Raw genomic sequence first — 17,943 nt, 5'->3', positions numbered from 1 at the left:
GGGGTCACTCAGAGCACCCCATGCCAGACAGGAGTGTGTGTCTGAATATGTATAGAAGATTACCCCCATCACAACCCTTCACATGAGTCTCTGGAGTCCGAACACACACACACACACCCCTACACACCTGAGTGTCTTCGTCCCCCATATATATATATATATATATACACACAGTATGGGGGACAGTGACTCTCAGGTTGCCCAGTATGGCTCTCATTTGCAAAGCTAAGCAGGGCCTGGGATGGTTGGATGGAGAATGGTGTGTTGAGATTCCTGCGTGGCACAGGGTTGGACTGGATGACCCTTGGGGTCCCTTTCCAACTCTACAAATTCTATGATTGCAAGTGGGTGTCTTGGTCACACAGGGCAGCCCTTGCTGGACAGATTTCTGTGAATTGGGGTGTGTGTGGAGGAGGTGGGGCTTCCCACATTCCAGCAGCCCCATACTTGCTCCTGTCAGGCAAGGGCTCGTGGGACCACCCCAGCTCTCCCCACCACATCACAAGCCTCCCTCCCTTGCTGGCCCTTTTCCCGTCACTCCTATCCCAAGCACCTGCGTTAAAAAAGCAACCCAATATTTCCCACCATCACGTAACATCCTCTGGTTGCCCCCACCCCATTAGCCCACCTTACAACAAAATCATCTCCCTTTTTATTTATTTATTCCCTTCCCCACAAATTTTCTCTGCCTCATTGGGGTCTTCCCTGCTGGTGCTGTCAGGGGAGGACTTCAGGACAGATGTCCAGCCCCTTCCCCTTAGTGAATGAGGGGAGGGGAGCAAACACAGCAGGGCTGGCTTAACTAATGCATCTTGTAAGTAGTACATACCACTATGTAAATATAGTTGGTTGAGGCTATTAAGCCTAGAGTCAAAGGTTAACTAACTGCCCCTGTGGAGTTGTCTTCTCTTCTCAGTTTCTGGCCACTTCACATTGGTCTCTTCCCCCACCCCCAAAAAACTTGCTTCAGGCCCTGCCTCTGTTTTCTGCTTGCTCTGCAACCATTAGTACACTAACTAGTCTGCTTTGTAAAGTGATCACCAGCCCCAGCAGCAGTTACTGACCCTGCTCACATCATTTATCTCCTAGAACCACCCCACGCATGGTGAATCTTGCCTAGCCACTGGTCCAGTGTTAGAAACAGAGATATGAAAGCTAAATGACATCTTAAACACCTTAAACCCAGGTTATGGGTGCCGCAACAGAGTGTGTAGGCACACTTTTTATATAAAAATACAAAGCTGAAAATGAATGAACTGCACCTAAAATCTTATATTCATTTTTCACATCGTCTAGTCCTCATCTGATGACTGCAAAAAACAAACAAAGCCATACTTCCCCTGCCTGGTCCTCTAATATTCTTATGAGAGTCCCTTCTCCAGTCTTCAGAGAGTGGCTGGAAGTGGGGGAGGCAGAAAAAGGACCTCCTTTTCTTCCAGCAGTGGCAGTTTTAATCTGAAATCTTAGGTGCAGTACTGCGCCCAGAGTTCAGAAACTGCTCGCATTAATGAAATTTCCTGTTGCAAAACGCGCTTAGAACAGTGGGAATTTCGAACGCTGCACTGGTCCCATCCCATCTTCTTATGGGTTTTCTGCCCTGAGACAAGCTCTTTTCGCAGTCCACCTTGCTGGCTCATACCTTGCTGCTAACAGCAGCCACTCTCTCCCCACTCTGCTTTTGTAGCTGAAGGGAAGAGGCAGATGGCAACATTCCGGGGTCTGGCATCTGCAGACCTTTATACTATATCAATTTAAATTCCTTTTCTATGCATACAGTTAACTATCACTTCATGCAACACCTACCTCTGTCCCTCACCTGCGTTTCTGACCCTTAAAAATCCCCCCCCCCAATCCACTTTGGCCACTTGTGTACATTTGATACTGTTTCATGTTGTCCTTCACAACCACTTAGCTTCTTCCCACAACGCTTGTAGCGGCCATATTTCCTACGTAACCTTTTATTTTTTTATTTTTTGCAACCTCACACCATTGGGCACATCTTGCCTTTATACTCTGTTTATCCAATATCCCTTCAGATCCTTGTACATGACCCACTTATCTAATCCTTTCATGTCCCTTCGCTCCGTGGAAACACAGAATACTGCTTCATGTAGCCCTCTGCTCCTGCATTCCGTCTCCTTGGCCACTGATCCCCTTTCCCACATTCTCAAACCTTCCATGTTTCTACAACGGTGACAGTCCCCCTCAAGCTTGCATATCTGATGTTTCTACTCCTCACTTGACCCAGGTCTCCATGTAGTCATCAAATCCAGCATCGCCCTCTCTGCCTGAATGCAGGGTACCCTTCTGATCCTATTTTTGTATTCCTTCACTACACAATTATCTGCACAGCTGTTCCACATCAAATATGTAATGCATCTTTACTACACCCTTGTGCTTTTTCACACAATTATCTAACTACTTTCTTCATGCTGGTCCAGTTCCTCAACCCTGCTCCTATGCTGAAAACCCCAATGATTTAATATCTGCCTAGGTGTTCTCATAGATAAACACTGACCCACCTGCATGCACATTTGCTGCTATTTTACAGCCACAGCTGCAACCCAACTTCATTGTGTGACTCTGTTCTGTTGCTACAGTTAACTGCCTATACCACCCTGTTTCACAAGTAGCACTCTGTTGAGCTGCTTCTTGGTCTTTGGTCCTTCAATGACTCAGCTCCTTGCACACTCTTCTTCACATGTATCTCTACCCCGTTCTCCACAACTCTGAATCCTAATTTTCTGAATGCCATCAACTAGTAACTTGTCCCAGTCACTCTCATTCACCCTCTTCTGCTAGCTCTGATTCTCCCTTCTGCTACCTTTATATTCCCCTCTTAACATTTTCTGCTTCCAAAACCCTGATTACTTCCCTGCTGTTTTAATGGACAGTGTTCTCAATTCCTATCTCCTTTATGTTTTCCTTCTCAAGTTAAGCTATCATATGGACATTGACTCCACTCTTGTCACACCCCATCAGTCACCTCTTCCCAGCTTGCAGAGAATTTCACTTGAAACCATGCTGTCCACCTCTTCTAAACAGCCTTCCTCAAACCTTAATTTATTTTACTTTGCTTCCTAAAGTCAGCCTTGTGAACAAGCCCCCCAAATGTTACTGGCCTGAAAAATGTTTTACTAGCTTGTAGTACTGCCTGTGCCCCCTCCTTCACAGCCATCATGGAAATATGTTATGTGCTGTTAGTCTCTTGGGCAGGGGGTTGGGGTGGAAATGGGCTGGTGGTGGAGGGATGAAACAGTCAGTCCCTCTTCTAGCAGCCAGCTAACTCACCTGCATGGAATTCCTGGTCACCTACCAGGCAAGTGTTTAAATACAAGGCTACTTTAAATGTCTGCACTTACTTTATTACTCTAATCCTTCCATTGCTGCACTGTACACTAGGATTTGCCCCTCTCCCACTAACTTTAAAGATCTTTCTTGAGCACTACTCCCTCAGAATCCATATTTGATGGATGCTCTTTACCACTACCCCATTTAGCAGATGCCTCTAAAACTTTATTCTAAATTCACACTTTTCTCCTCCTTTGTTCCTCTTAATGTTCACCCCAGTGTTCTTCCCACAAACATTTTTTGTGCCGTTTGAAGTTCTCTTCCTCTTCCTCTTCCTCTTAAGCCAACCTTTCATTTCAATTATAAAGAGCCAAACTATTAGAATATGAGAATAGGTCTTATTATTGGGAAACAAATATCTGTTAAGTGATAGGAGAATGATAGGAAGATGTGAGTCTGCTTGAAAGCAATTCAAAAGCAGTGGAAAATAACCCCATTGCACCATTTTCACCCTTTGAAGATGCAGTGCAGGGTTACGTGTAAGATGTACCATTGTGCTTCACATGTATAAAGTGTAATATTTAGAGACTAATTCCCCCCTTAATCCTTTATTTTCAATGTTTTGGAAGGGAAAAACTGTCAATTGCATTTTTTTTCCATTTGCAGGGGGAAAAAGAAGGAAAATAGGAGGTTATGGTGAGGCCAGCCAGCTGCACCAGCAAACGGGAGAACCTCCGACTGATTTCATGGCCTGCTCTGTTAATATTCCAACATCTCTGCATAACATTTGGAGAAGCTCTGCCACAACCTTGCTCCTCTCTCATTAGGCAGCTGCTGCTGAGCAAAGAGTGAAATGGCAAGCAGTCAATGACTCCTGTGCACAACAGTCTGCTCCACCAGCCTGCCCTGTGAATAGCACTGTCACTTTAATAATTCCATGCTGAGGGATTGCTTTCAATCCTCTTGGGCTTAATACAAGCAAAGATCAGAGGGACATTAAAGGCCAGAAGGCTGGGTGGAGAAAATAAAAATGAAAGTGACTGCTGTTTGGTAACCGAATGAAACCTGGGAGGTTTTTTCCTCTCCTAATACGCAGAAGACCATTGTGTGCATCCAGTGCTGTAGCTAACTGGCAAAAGTCACCTGTGATTGCAGCAAAAAAAGGTCCCTTTCAAGCTCTTCTGTCTTCCTCGGACGTTTATTTGGATTATTTGAGAACTGGTTTTAAACTTGGGTGATGCTGGAATGTGTTGAAGTGGATCATTTGGACTGCCAAGACTTGGACTGTGCCTTAATTGTATTTCCTACATTCACTTAACTTCTTTAAAAAAAAAAAAGCCCCTATTCTGTCATAAGAGAGAATCTTATACAATTTTGTAGGCTGACGAGTGTTTTCTCTTGTATATTTTTATAGATTGGGAAATATTTTACAGATTTTGACAAGTGCTCTGGCAAAAATTCTCTTAAACTTTTTTCTTCCTTGCTGTTTCCATGGGTTGTGTTGGAAGTTTTTAACTGGACAAAAACTGTGAGTGCCATTGTGGGAGATGAAGATGTAAGCTCTGTTCCAAAGCTGAAACTGTGTGTTTTGAATTGGATGGCAGACTTCTGACCTTACAAGTCAATCCCAGCGGGACTCTGTTGATACCGGTAAATAAGTGTTTGCGTCCAGTGCCAGAAATAACAGCGAGAATGCCAGTCAAGAAGAAAGGTGGGCTATGAAGCTTCCTATCTCATTTTTGTCTTATCTTTTTAACAAGCTGGATTTCTCATACATGCAGTTTTACATTAAAAGCATTTGAATGGGAGAATGAAATTGTTGTTTGTTTGTTTTTCTGTGGAGAGGTGAAAGAGAAGCATTTCATGCATTTTGTTTTTCATGCAAAAGGATTCTTTACTTCAACTGGAATGTTTTAAAATCTGCTAGGACACATTTTGATCTCAAATGCTGGTTTCTCACAAACCTTTGTAGTTTATGTAGTACCAGGGTGGCTGTGGGTGGGGTATAGGAATGAGAAACCCTGTAATCTTGTACATACAAGAACTCCAACAGTAAACATTTTTTTTATAAAAATAAATAAATAGAATTTCTCTGAAGTAAATTTGCGGGCTTAGGGTTTATGGAATAGCTTTTAAGTGAGACTTGATTTTTTTTTTTTAAATAGTAATTCAAATCAGTATTTAATGGTACACTAAAATGATAAAACCTTTCTGATTTGTCATTTTTCATTACTTTAGATATATTTCTAAAAAGTGCAACAGTATACCTGCCATAGCCATCCTTTAGCCATTAAAGTATATGGAATATGTTTCAAGATTCCCCACTGCTAGGTTTATACGTAAAATAAAACTGCTCATGAAAACAATATGATTTGAATAATCTTTTTTTAAAAAAAGTTATCTAATAATGAAGTAGTGTTGGGAGTTGTGTGGCTGTAGCTAAGCATATTTTTTTTAAAAGTAGCCCTACATTTCCCAACTCCGTTTTACAAAAATGTGTATATGATATATAACAACAGTGAGATGCTCATCCTAAAGATGAGGGGGGTCTGAAGAAGGGAGGGCTTGGCTGTTGTTGGGGGTGGAGTTCTTATAATGCATCTTTGTTCTAATGCACATAGAGACACCTCCTCGTCCCTTGCTTACTAGCATCCCCAATGCTTTTCCTTTACCTTGTAGGAATGGCAACCATTTACTTCTTTGGGATATAGGAAGGCGGTGCCTGCAGCCCTAGGGACACAAGTGGCTTGCTCCCTGTATCTTAACCCATTGGGGATCCTATTTGCATAGCTCTGGGTTGTGTTTCTGGGTTATGCTACAGTGGCAACCTGTTTTTCGGTTAGGGTTAGGGCTGAAACCTTTCCTGAGACCCTGGAGAGTACCACCAGTCAAAACAGATAGCACTGAGCTACATGCATCAGTGGTCTGACTTTGAACACGTTACAGCTTCGCATGTTCAATGTTGCCATCAGTCCCTGCCTTGTGAAAAGCATGGATATTTCCCTTCAATAGCAGCCATGATCAACAGAGGTGCAACACATTTCTAGAAAACGGTGTGGTTTCTCTTACTGGTGGTGGTGTTGCTGCTGCTCATTTGCCACAATAATTAGAAATCTGGATGATTACTATGGTGCCTGTTCTGAGAAACGTGGCTTGGAAAGCCTGGAGCTGTGCTGACATATCAAGCGGTTGTTTACTTAGAATAAAAGCACAGGATAAGCATTCTTAGGACAAGGCTAACATTTCTGGTGCCTCTGCCAGAAACAGTGATTATGTTGAGAGTTCAGCCACTTTTGGTAATCTACGAGATCTCCCATCACACGCATGCTAGAACTTACTCATTCACGCCAAATCAAAGGAAGGCTCGGCACATACGGACACCGGAAACACTGGGCTGAGCTGCCACCTGTACTGAAATTAATGCTTGAGCAAAAACTCAGCATGCAGTTTCAGAGTGCAGATGGAGCCCTGGACTGAGGCAATCACATGCACTCTCTTTTTGCATCCATAAGCACCTTAAAAACCTTGTGATGTTAACTAGCTCCTTGATTTTGGGAACATTTCTCCAGAGTTTTCTCACACAGAATAACTTTCCCCCTGAAGTTATCTGCACATAATACCCAGAAAAACTGGTTGCCCTCCCACATGGGGGCTTTGCTCTCTTGTTGTATTAGTTCCAACATAGCAGTTGTTTTAACATGTAGATGGCAATTGTCTTTTCTATTTTAGTTCAAGCGTAACCTAATCTGGCCAAGAAAGCCAAGTGATTTGCAATATTAAAGAACAACCTTTCTGCATTAAACAAACATATTTCCCAGTAATGTATAATTTCATGTTACAGAAATATAGCTGAGATGTCTGAAGTCATAAGGACCCTAAACTTGTTTCAGATTAATTTAAAATTGTCTTGCAGAATAGCATGGCAATCCTGTTTATAATGAATAATATTCATCGTAATCAGTTGAGGAAAGCCAAGAAGCATAAACAGAAGCACCCAACTGAGATGGTACAAGATTTTGGTGCCTGAGCAGAAAATCTAAGTGGTGATACAATTAAAGTATTGGATCCAAGGAGGTTTCTTCTCTCAGAGGAAGGGAGCTTGGATCCAATCCATAGAAAGCTAAATAACTGAACTGCTGCCCTTTAATATTGACTCACAATTTATCTCTGCTTGCCTAATGGTAGGGCTAGCTTATAGCATCCAGAGAAAACTTTTCACAAAAGTTGTTACCAGGAATGTCCAGAATCATCCTGCTTCATGGTGTATCTGAACAAGCAAGCAGCTGTAACGGTAATATTTTGCATGGATGTTAAGATGACCAGACAGTGTCTGAAACATTCAGGAGCTGACTGCTCTGTTAACAGAACATGGCTTAGAAGTGGTGTATAAACTGGTAGCATTCACTGCAAGTCCTGTAACTCATATGTTAACTTAGTAGTGAGGTTATGTACATTTACAGTAGTAAAACATTGTTAGTAAACTACTAGTAAAGGTAATGGGACCCCTGACCATTAGGTCCAGTCGCAGACGACTTGGGTTGCGGCGCTCATCTCGCTTTACTGGCCAAGGGAACCAGCGTACAGCTTCCGGGTCATGTGGCCAGCATGACTAAGCCGCTTCTGGCAAACCAGAGTAGCACACGGAAATGCCATTTACCTTCCCGCCGGAGTGGTACCTATTTATCTACTTGCACTTTGACGTGCTTTCGAAATGCTAGGTTGTCAGGAGCAGGGACCGAGCAATGGGAGCTCACCCCGTTGCAGGGATTCGAACCGCTGACCTTCTGATCAGCAAGTCCTAGGCTCACAGTGCCACCCGCGTCCCTTAAACTACTAGTAGCAATAGTCAAATATCCTTTAATGTTCGTGGCTTGTGTTAGGGACAAAATTTGCAGTGGCACACTGCTAAAAGTCACATTGAACTCAGTGAAACTTGCTTCTGAGGATTTCCACTGAAAGTCTATTAAATTTAGCTCAAGAAATATTGGCACAGATTTGCCCCTACCTTGCAAAAAAAGAAGTATTGTGCTAATAAGGAATCTCAGGAAGACAGGTTGGCATGGATTGCTCAAATGCGCATTATGGATAAGTGTGCGTCCCCTCTTTGTTTTGTTTGTTATTTTGACGGGGCATTCGTTTGCTGATCAGATCTTTTCTGATGTATACATGAGAGCTGTTCTTAAGTCTTTGTGCACTGGAATGCACACTGCATGGGCTGTGGCAAGGGGGCAAGGTCTTGTCGCAGCACCTTTAATTCCAAGGTTGATGCTGGAGAAGAGTTCAGGGATCACTTAGAGTTGTGTTTCATGCCCAAGTGCAGGACGAAAGCAACAAGCCCCAGCCCCCCTATTGAGTGTGGGGACTGTGGCAGCAGTGGGGCTTCCAAGGAACACACATGCACAGTGCATTTGCAAGGCCACCTGCACCCCAGGCATTTCTAAGGCACACAGAGTATCTCAAGCGTAGTTGAAGTGTGGGGATGAGACCCTGCACCTTCTCCAGTTCCAAGGGTGGGAGAAAGGAGTTTACCCTTCACCACACTCCCCATGGCAAATGTTCCCGTACCTCTCGTGAGCATGGTGTCGTGGACACTTGCTGTTGTGAAGCAATAAGTCAGCTTTTTAAAAATGCATTTTTGTGACTTTTAACAAGGCAGCAGTTGTTTAAAGAAGTACGGTAATTTTTTTAATAAAAAGAAGAAAAAGGTAGTTGTGCTAAGCAGGCAACAGGCCAGTTCTTCAAGCATCAATAGCATCACAGCTGCACGGGATATTGGACAACCATGGTTAAATATTAGGCAATCAGGGCTGGCACGCTGGGGAACTCTACTGGCAAGTGAGAGAAAAGATGATCCATGCAGTGTGTTTGCCTGTGTATGCAAATACGACAATAGGTCTTATGTGTAAAAAGGGAAATTTTGAAGCAATCCCCAGTGGGATTCCATGGGAGATCAATACCTGCCGTTTTCCCTTTGAGAAAATCTCTTGCTGTCAGTGGCCTTTTATTTGCCAGTAAAATTTTCAGGTTATTTTTTTTTTTGAGTGAAGTGAATTTGGAATATTTTTCCACTGTTTTGTTTACTTCCTACAATTTTGTTAAAAGGTTGCAGAAGGAAAAAAGGCTACCCACATAGCCTGAAGGTGCTGCTGTGCAATGCCAGGTCAATGATTCATAAGACCACTGCCATCCATGACGTGATCATGGATGGAGGATTTGACCTGGCTTGTGTAACAGAGACTTGGTTGGATGAAGCAGGTGGGCCTGTTCTTGCCGCTGCTTGTCCACCAGGTTTCTCTTACGCACAGCAACCCAGGCCCTGTGGGCGGGGAGGGGGGGTTGCAGTGATTTTTAGGAAGTCATTAGTTTGCACCAGGCATCCTATTGGGAAGACCCAGTTCTCTGAGTGCATGTTCTGGAAGTTGGGCAATAGGGGCAGTACAGGATTCCTTTTGGTGTACCGACCTCCCCGCTGCACCAAGGATTCCCTGCCCGAGCTGCTTCAGGTCGTGGCGGATGTTCTCCTGGAGACACCTAGTTTGGTTGTCCTAGGGGATTTTAACATCCATGCCGACACGACCTTACAAGGGGCCGCTCGGGACTTCGTGGAAAGCATGGCCTCCATGGGGCTGTCCCTGAATAAGTTTGGCCCAACCCATAGCCACGGACATGCCTTGGACCTGGTGTTTACCTCCATGGATGTTGGTGTTCTGACACTAAGTAAAAGCGAAACAAAAGAAGTGCCATGGTCAGACCACTTCCTGGTGCAACTTGACTTCTCCGCGACCCTTCCCCTCTGCAGGGAGGTGGGACCGATTCGGATGGTCCGCCCCCGCCACTTAATGGATCCAAATGGTTTCCAGAGAGCGGTAGGGGATGCTTTATCCCATGTTGATGGCCTTTCAGCTGATTCCCTGGTGGCCCGCTGGAATGTGGAGTTAACCAGGGCTATTGACTGTTTGGCTCCGAAGCGCCCTCTCCGATTGCATGGAGCCCGGATGGCCCCGTGGTTTTCCACGAATCTGAGGGCAATGAAACAATCGTTGAGACGGCTAGAGCGCCGGTGGCGGATGACCCATTCTGAAGCTGACCGGACACAGGTTAGAGCTCAGTGTCGAGCCTACCAAGTGGCGGTAGCGGCGGCGAAGAAGGCTTTCTTCGCCGCCTCTATTGCATCTGCAGAAAACAGCAGCAGGAGACTTTTTCAGGTGGTCCGCAATTTAGCGGAACCACCTGCTACATCGGGGCCCAATACGGGCCACATGATCTCCTGCAATGATTTTGCAAAGTTTTTTGCAGATAAAGTCGCTCAGATTCGGGAAGAGGTAGACGCCACCGTGGGAGCAGGGCCGGGGCGGGGGAGTGCTAGAGTCCTGTCTAGTCAAATTGTGTGGGATCAATTCCAATCTGTTACCTCCGAGGATGTGGACAGGCTGCTTGGACGAGTGAAACCAACCACCTGTCTCCTTGATCCTTGCCCATCCTGGCTTATAAAAGCTAGCCGGGAAGGGCTGGGCGATGGGCTTCGTGGGGTGGTGAATGCTTCCCTCCGTGAGGGAGCCTTCCCAGACCCGCTGAAAGAGGCGGTTATTAAACCGCTTCTTAAAAAACCATCTTTAGATGCGGCCACGATGGCCAACTATCGCCCAGTCTCAAATCTTCCATTCTTGGGCAAGGTGATTGAGCGAGTGGTTGCTGAACAACTCCAGGCACGCCTGGAAGAAGCGGACCATTTGGATCCCTTCCAATCGGGATTCAGGCCTCATCACGGGACTGAAACTGCCTTGGTCGCACTGGTTGATGATCTCCGGCGGGCTAGGGACAAAGGTGAGAGCTGTTTCCTAGTTCTGCTGGATCTCTCAGCGGCGTTTGATACCATCGACCATAACATCCTTCTGGACCGTCTTGAGGGGCTGGGAGCTGGGGGCACTGTCATACAGTGGTTCCGCTCCTTCCTCCTGGGCCGTGTTCAGAAAGTGGTGGTGGGGGATGAATGTTCAGACCCTTGGGCTCTCACTTGTGGGGTGCCTCAGGGTTCTGTCCTCTCCCCCATGCTTTTTAATATCTATATGAAGCCGCTGGGAGAGATCATCAGGGGGTTTGGACTGGGTGTTCATCAGTATGCAGATGACACCCAGCTCTACCTCTCCTTTAAATCAGAACCAGTGAAGGCGGTGAAGGTCCTGTGTGAGTGTCTGGAGGCGGTTGGAGGATGGATGGCGGCAAACAGATTGAGGTTGAATCCTGACAAGACAGAAGTACTGTTTCTGGGGGACAGGAGGCGGGCAGGTGTGGGGGATTCCCTGGTCCTGAATGGGGTAACCGTGCCCCTGAAGGACCAGGTGCGCAGCCTGGGAGTCATTTTGGACTCACAGCTGTCCATGGAGGCACAGGTTAAATCCGTGTCCAGGGCAGCTGTGTACCAGCTCCATCTGGTACGTAGGTTGAGACCCTATCTGCCCGCGGACTGCCTCGCCAGAGTGGTGCATGCTCTGGTTATCTCCCGCTTGGACTACTGCAATGCGCTCTACGTGGGGCTACCTTTGAAGGTGACCCGGAAACTACAACTAATCCAGAATGCAGCAGCCAGACTGGTGACTGGGAACAGCCGCCGAGACCATATAACACCGGTCTTGAAAGACCTACATTGGCTCCCAGTACGTTTCCGAGCACAATTCAAAGTGTTGGTGCTGACCTTTAAAGCCCTAAACGGCCTCGGTCCAGTATACCTGAAGGAGCGTCTCCACCTCCATCGTTCTACCCGGACACTGAGGTCCAGCACCGAGGGCCTTCTGGCGGTTCCCTCACTGCGAGAAGCCAAGTTACAGGGAACCAGGCAGAGGGCCTTCTCGGTAGTGGCGCCCTCCCTGTGGAACGCCCTCCCACCAGATGTCAAAGAGAACAACAACTACCAGACTTTTAGAAGACATCTGAAGGCAGCCCTGTTTAGGGAAGCTTTTAATGTTTGATGTATCATAGTATTTTAATATTCTTTTGGAAGCCGCCCAGAGTGGCTGGGGAAACCCAGCCAGATGGGCGGGGTATAAATAATAAATTATTATTATTATTATATTATTATCAATTACGGAGGCCAGATGTGAGGTTTTATTTTATGTAGGAGTGCTGGCAGCCAAGTTGCTGGCTGTCCCCACGATCAGTGGGGCTGGAGTACAAAAGTGGGTAGAGGCCAAAAAACAACAACCCTACTTTTTTTTTTTTTAAAAAATGTACAGGTTGTGGATGGGTGGATTACAAAACCCCTTCGGCACCGAATCACAGCAAGGGAGCTGTAGGAATGGCCAGCATTTTCTTTTGTAAATAGACAGAATTTGCAGGGGATCAAACTTCTTGGCATATCAGTCATTGAAAAATAAAATAAAAATTACATGACTATTACTTTAAATGGGAAAAAGTTGGTGGGGGGAGAATGATGGTGAGCACATTGGTCATTGCACAGAAAGGCAAATTCAGATCTAGCTTTCAAGGTGGCTTCTATTTACTGGTCAAGATGGACCTGCGGTCTCACTTGGTATATAAGTAAGCTTATTGTGTTCAAACGTGGTTCTCCACCTGGAGTCTTTAAGTAGTAAATTCCCGGAAAAGCTTCACTGCTTGGCTGTATAGACAGGACCAGTTTACACAAACATATTGTGCTTATTGTGGGCAGTTGGATTAAACTGGATCTAGGAGACCCAGCCAGATGGGTGGCATATAAATAATAAATTATTATTATTATTATTATTATTATTATTGGAACAAGTTCTGTAATTTGTCATCTACCCCCTACTAAACACAAGCAAAACAAGGATGGAGGGTTATGGATCATTAGGAAAGGGAGTGAAAATAAAACTGGCAGAATTGTAATGCTATAACCATACAAATCTGTGATGTGATAGCACTTGAAATATTGTGCATGGTTCTGGTTGCTGTGCCTCAAACAGGATATTGAGATCAGGGGTTTTGTTTCGGTTTCTTTTATGGAGAGATGGGGTTGGGGGCTAGAGCAGGTGTCAGGAACCTTTGCCCAGCCAACTATTGCTGAGCTACAGTTCCCATCAGCCCCAGGCAGCATAGCTAATGGTGATGCGTGATGGGAGTTGTAGTTCAACAAAATCTGCAAAACCGAAAGTTCCCCACATCTGGGCTAGAGCAATTCCCCCATGAGGAAAGGTGACAATATTTGGGTTTGTGGTTTTTTTTTAGTTTATAAAAGGCGAGTAAGGAAGAACATATAAGACTGTGCATAGTGCAGAGCAAATAGATTGCATCTTCTCTCTCTCACACACATATAATATTAAAATTAGGGGTTATCCAATGAAGCTGGGTGAAGATTCAGGACAGACAAAAGAAATTACTTCTTCATACAGTGTAAAGTTAAACTAAGGAATTCATTCCCACAAGGTCTACTGATGGCCACCAACTTGGATGGCTTTAAAAGAGCATTAGGGAAAAAATCATAAGCCTTAAGTTTTTTCTTCCCTGGTTGGAGGCAGTATGTCTCTGAATGCCAACCAATGGCAAGTTGTTGGGAGATCACTATGGCATGCAGGTCTTCCTTGTGGGCTTAGTAAAGCACATCTAGTTTGTTGTTGTTGTTTAGTCGTTTAGTCGTGTCCGACTCTTTGTGACCCCATGGAGCAGAGCACGCCAGGCACTCCTGTTTTCCACTGCCTCCCGCAGTTTGGTCAAACTATCCAACCATCTCGTCCTCTGTCGTCCCCTTCTCCTTGTGCCCTCCATCTTTCCCAACATCAGGGTCTTTTCCAGGGAGTCTTCTCTCCTCATGAGGTGGCCAAAGTATTGGAGCCTCAGCTTCAGGATCTGTCCTTCCAGTGAGCACTCAGGGCTGATTTCTTTCAGAATGGATAGGTTTGATCTTCTTGCCGTCCATGGGACTCTCAAGAGTCTCCTCCAGCACCATATTTCACAAGCATCAATTTTTCGGTGATCAGCCTTCTTTATGGTCCAGCTCTCACTCCCATACATCACTACTATACGGACCTTTGTTGGCAAGGTGATATCTATGAAAACAAGGCACCGGATTTGATAGGCTTTTGGGGCTGATCCAGGAGGGTTCTCCTTTTGGAAATGTGTGATGGGGAGAATGTGTTTGCTTTATACTGCAATGCTCAAGAAAATTATTGTTTTAATGCCAGTAGAGTGGTAACGTTTATGTCTTACATTCGGGGGGGGGGGGTATTATTTAACATATATAGATTGGTGCTTGTTGATAACTTTGCTTTATGGGTAAACAAATGTTGCCCTTACTTTTCAGTCCCCCATTCCCACTTAGCTCTTATGACGCAGATATTTACAAGGCTGCCAGATGGGAAACATCAGGTGGTCTAAAACTGTTTTGAAAGACAATACATTTTGGCTTCCTAATATGTTCCTAATATGTTATTTCTCCCTTCTAATATACCCTCCCCCCCCACCCCCAATAATAATCCCTTCCCTGCTAATGGCTTTTAGGTGGCTTTTTTCAGACTTAACAAGGCAGTGGGGTCTGTGTCAGAAGTCCCATGTTATTGACAAGGCTTTAATTTTCTGCTGCATCACGTGGCAGTCTTAGTCTGTGGCATACCGTTGCTTTGCATACTGTTTGACATATAGCTCACGTTCAGATCATGGTTGTAAGCAATAGCACCTAAATCTAGGGCTTATTCTGTTTGCTCTACAGGATAATCGGATGACTGAAAAACACTTAACTACAGGGATGCTGTTTGTGATTGTTCTGACAAAGAGTGATCTCACTTAGACATGGTGAGCTAGTTCGAACAGGAAGCAGCACAGCTCATCTTGCTAAGAATTTGCAGACGCAGTAGAAGAAATAAGCCATTGGGGAAGGCTGTGCCACACATTTACAACTCCATCTATTGCAGGCCATCAATTTCAGTGGGACTTATTCCCAGAAATGCGTGAATAACACAGTAGCCTCAGAACTGGTTTAATATAGTCTCTCAATCACCACTGAGAACTATATAGTTCTGCGGGTGGGGCTGGGAAAAATCAGAGAAACTGCAATAAAATCAGAGAAACTGCAATAAAATGTTGCAGTGTGTCATGTTCCTATTCAGGCTTCTAGCGAGCCCATTCCTCTTCCAGAACAACCTCACTCGTTTCAATTCCTTTTCTTCTGATCGCCAGCATTTCATGGCCACTGAGCACGCTTAGTCCTCATTTGAATGTTTTTGAGTTCCTCTTGTAGGGTTTTTGTAATTTTTTTTTTGCAAATCTTCGGGTTTCCTTTTGGCTTCATGAGGACCATAACTCAGACAATGAGTTTACAATTAGTATATCAGATACTAGGGACTCTCCCCTTCCCACAACTGCAGCTCCCAGATTCATTGAGGGAACATCTAGCATTTCAACTCCCAGCTTAGAGAGAAGAGTTAGATTCTAGAGACCCAGGGTAGGAGCTGAACCATCTAAAATGGCAGATCTAGCAACTCTAGGCTTGCCATATTTTGAAGAGCAAAAAAGAGGTCACTATGACAATTCTCATTTTAAATAATATATGTAGGCTATAGAAGCTGTGATATATTGCTGAGAAGAGAAGAGGAAATCAAGTCTTCAACTACCAGTTATGTCTATGTCTCATCCAGAAAGTATAGCCAGACACATTTTGGCAAATTTAAAATATGCTAGTAGAAAGTTGGTGTCAGTTTGCAATAGTTAATTATGCTCTCCAGGAGCTCACAAGTAGCGATGGATTAATTTGTATACAGTCAAACCTCGGCTCCCAAATGCCTCTGGTTTGGAACGTTTCGGCTCCCAAATGCTGAAAACCTGGAAGCAAATGCTCCGGTTTTGAACGTTTTTCGGAAGCTGAATGTCCGATGTGGCTTCTGTTTGAGAGCAGGAAGCTCCTGCAACCAATCGGAAGCTGTGCCTCGGTTGGGGAATATTTCAGAAGCCGAACAGACTTCTGGAACGGATTATGTCTGACAACTGAGGTTTGACTGTATTTCGGATTGTCTCAGTTTTTTATTTTCCCCAATCTTAAGTACAGTCCTTCGCACTTCCACATCAGTTTGCTATTTTTTTTTAAAGTCCTCATGAAATTTCATTAGCATATTTCTCCTTACGCATATTACTGCATGCCTTTTTGCCTAGCGTATGCTAGCTTTATAAAGCAATTTCCAGCAATAAAGTAACACATTTTGCATGTTATTTTCACTAGCGTGTGCATTTTTGATACCCATTTTACCCTCGTAAACACATTTTTGTACCCCTTAAATGGCCTGGAGAACTTGAATCGCATTGCAAATTTTGATGACTTTTTCCAATTTGCATATAGTTTTGGAAACTGCAAATTAGGTAGGACACTCTTGAATGCCTGCCCATGAGGGTGCTGGATGTTGGTGTCGCACAGACCCCAAGGTCCACCCCTGACTGGAGAACATTGCTTGGGAAAAAGTCACAAAGAGGCTGGTCTGGTTCATAGCTAAAGGTAAAGGGATCCCTGACCATTAGGGCCAGTCGTGGCCGACTCTGGGGTTGCGGCGCTCATCTCGCTTTACTGGCCGAGGGAGCCGTCGTACAGTCATGTGGCCAGCATGACTAAGCCACTTCTGGCGAACCAGAGCAGCGCACGGAAACACCGTTCACCTTCCCGCCAGAGCGGTACCTATTTATCTACTTGCACTTTGACGTGATTTCGAACCGCTAGGTTGGCAGGAGCAGGGACCGAGCAATGGGAGCTCACCCCGTCGCGGGGATTCAAACCGCCAACCTTCTGATCGGCAAGTCCTAGGCTCTGTGGTTTAACCCACAGCCCCACCCGCGTCCCGTGGTTCATAGCTACCTCTCCGCTATTTGCTTAGGGGAGTATATCCTGTCATGCAAAGTCTGTGGCTCAGTCACTGAACTTTGCATGCAAAAGCTCCAAGGTTCAAAACCCTGCATCTCCAGGCAGGACTGGGAGAAACCAGTGATCTGACCCTTATTATAATGCAGCTCCCAGTAGGTACTGGACAGGGGTCAAAAACCAGACCCTCCCATTGAACGCCTTCATAATCAACTACAGTATTCTTCCGATTTACAAGCTGTGCACAATGGCGGACTTTGGGCTCTCAACTTCCAGTGGCACTGTGCGTGCCTCTGTGCTCCATTCTACAGAATTTTCACACTACCCTAAGGCTACCCAAGCAATTGCATATTCATGTCATGGAACTGCAGAGGGAAAACCTGAAATTACGTAAACCGCGACACAATAATAAACTCATATTTATAATGCATTTGCATTTTTTTTCCTGCTTAAGCTGGATTGCTGCAGCTAAGCCACTCCAAAGCTAGACAGCATTTCTACCTTGTTAGCTAGAATTTAAAATAATCTGATTAAAACGATCCAATTGCTGGTATGTGTTCTAGGGCTACAGTTTGCGCCATTTTAGCTGGTTAGTATTTTGCCTCTGTGTTGGCATAGGCTCGCCACCTTTCAGCACCTGAATCACAGAAATGTAGTAGATCATGGGTAGGCAAACTAAGGCCCAGGGGCTGGATCCGGCCCAATCGCCTTCTAAATCCGGCCCGCAGACGGTCCAGGAATCAGCGTGTTTTTACATGAGTAGAATGTGTCCTTTTATTTAAAATGCATCTCAGGGTTACTTGTGGGGCGTAGGAATTCGTTCATATTTTTTCCCCAAAATATAA

The 17,943-nt window shown here is 45.0% G+C and overlaps 1 protein-coding gene across 6 annotated transcripts in view; it reads left to right on the top strand.

The window, feature by feature from the left end:
* The window catches only part of DLG2 (discs large MAGUK scaffold protein 2), a gene marked incomplete at its 3' end in the record, with an annotated part of 818,053 nt that overhangs the window by 491 nt on the left and 799,619 nt on the right, over positions 1–17,943 (top strand). For all 6 annotated transcript variants that reach the window (XM_081001988.1, XM_081001992.1, XM_081001989.1 and 3 more), the window contains exon 2: positions 3,958–5,002. In XM_081001988.1, coding sequence (XP_080858114.1) covers positions 4,984–5,002 — 19 coding nt within the window. In that variant the 5' untranslated portion in view covers positions 3,958–4,983. The remainder of the gene's footprint in view (positions 1–3,957; positions 5,003–17,943) is intronic.

Source organism: Podarcis pityusensis (assembly GCF_964106645.2).
Source record: "Podarcis pityusensis genome assembly, chromosome: 4".
NCBI lineage: Eukaryota > Metazoa > Chordata > Lepidosauria > Squamata > Lacertidae > Podarcis > Podarcis pityusensis.
The sequence above is the reverse complement of the archived record's forward strand: the minus strand, read 5'-3'. Positions and strand labels throughout refer to the sequence as shown.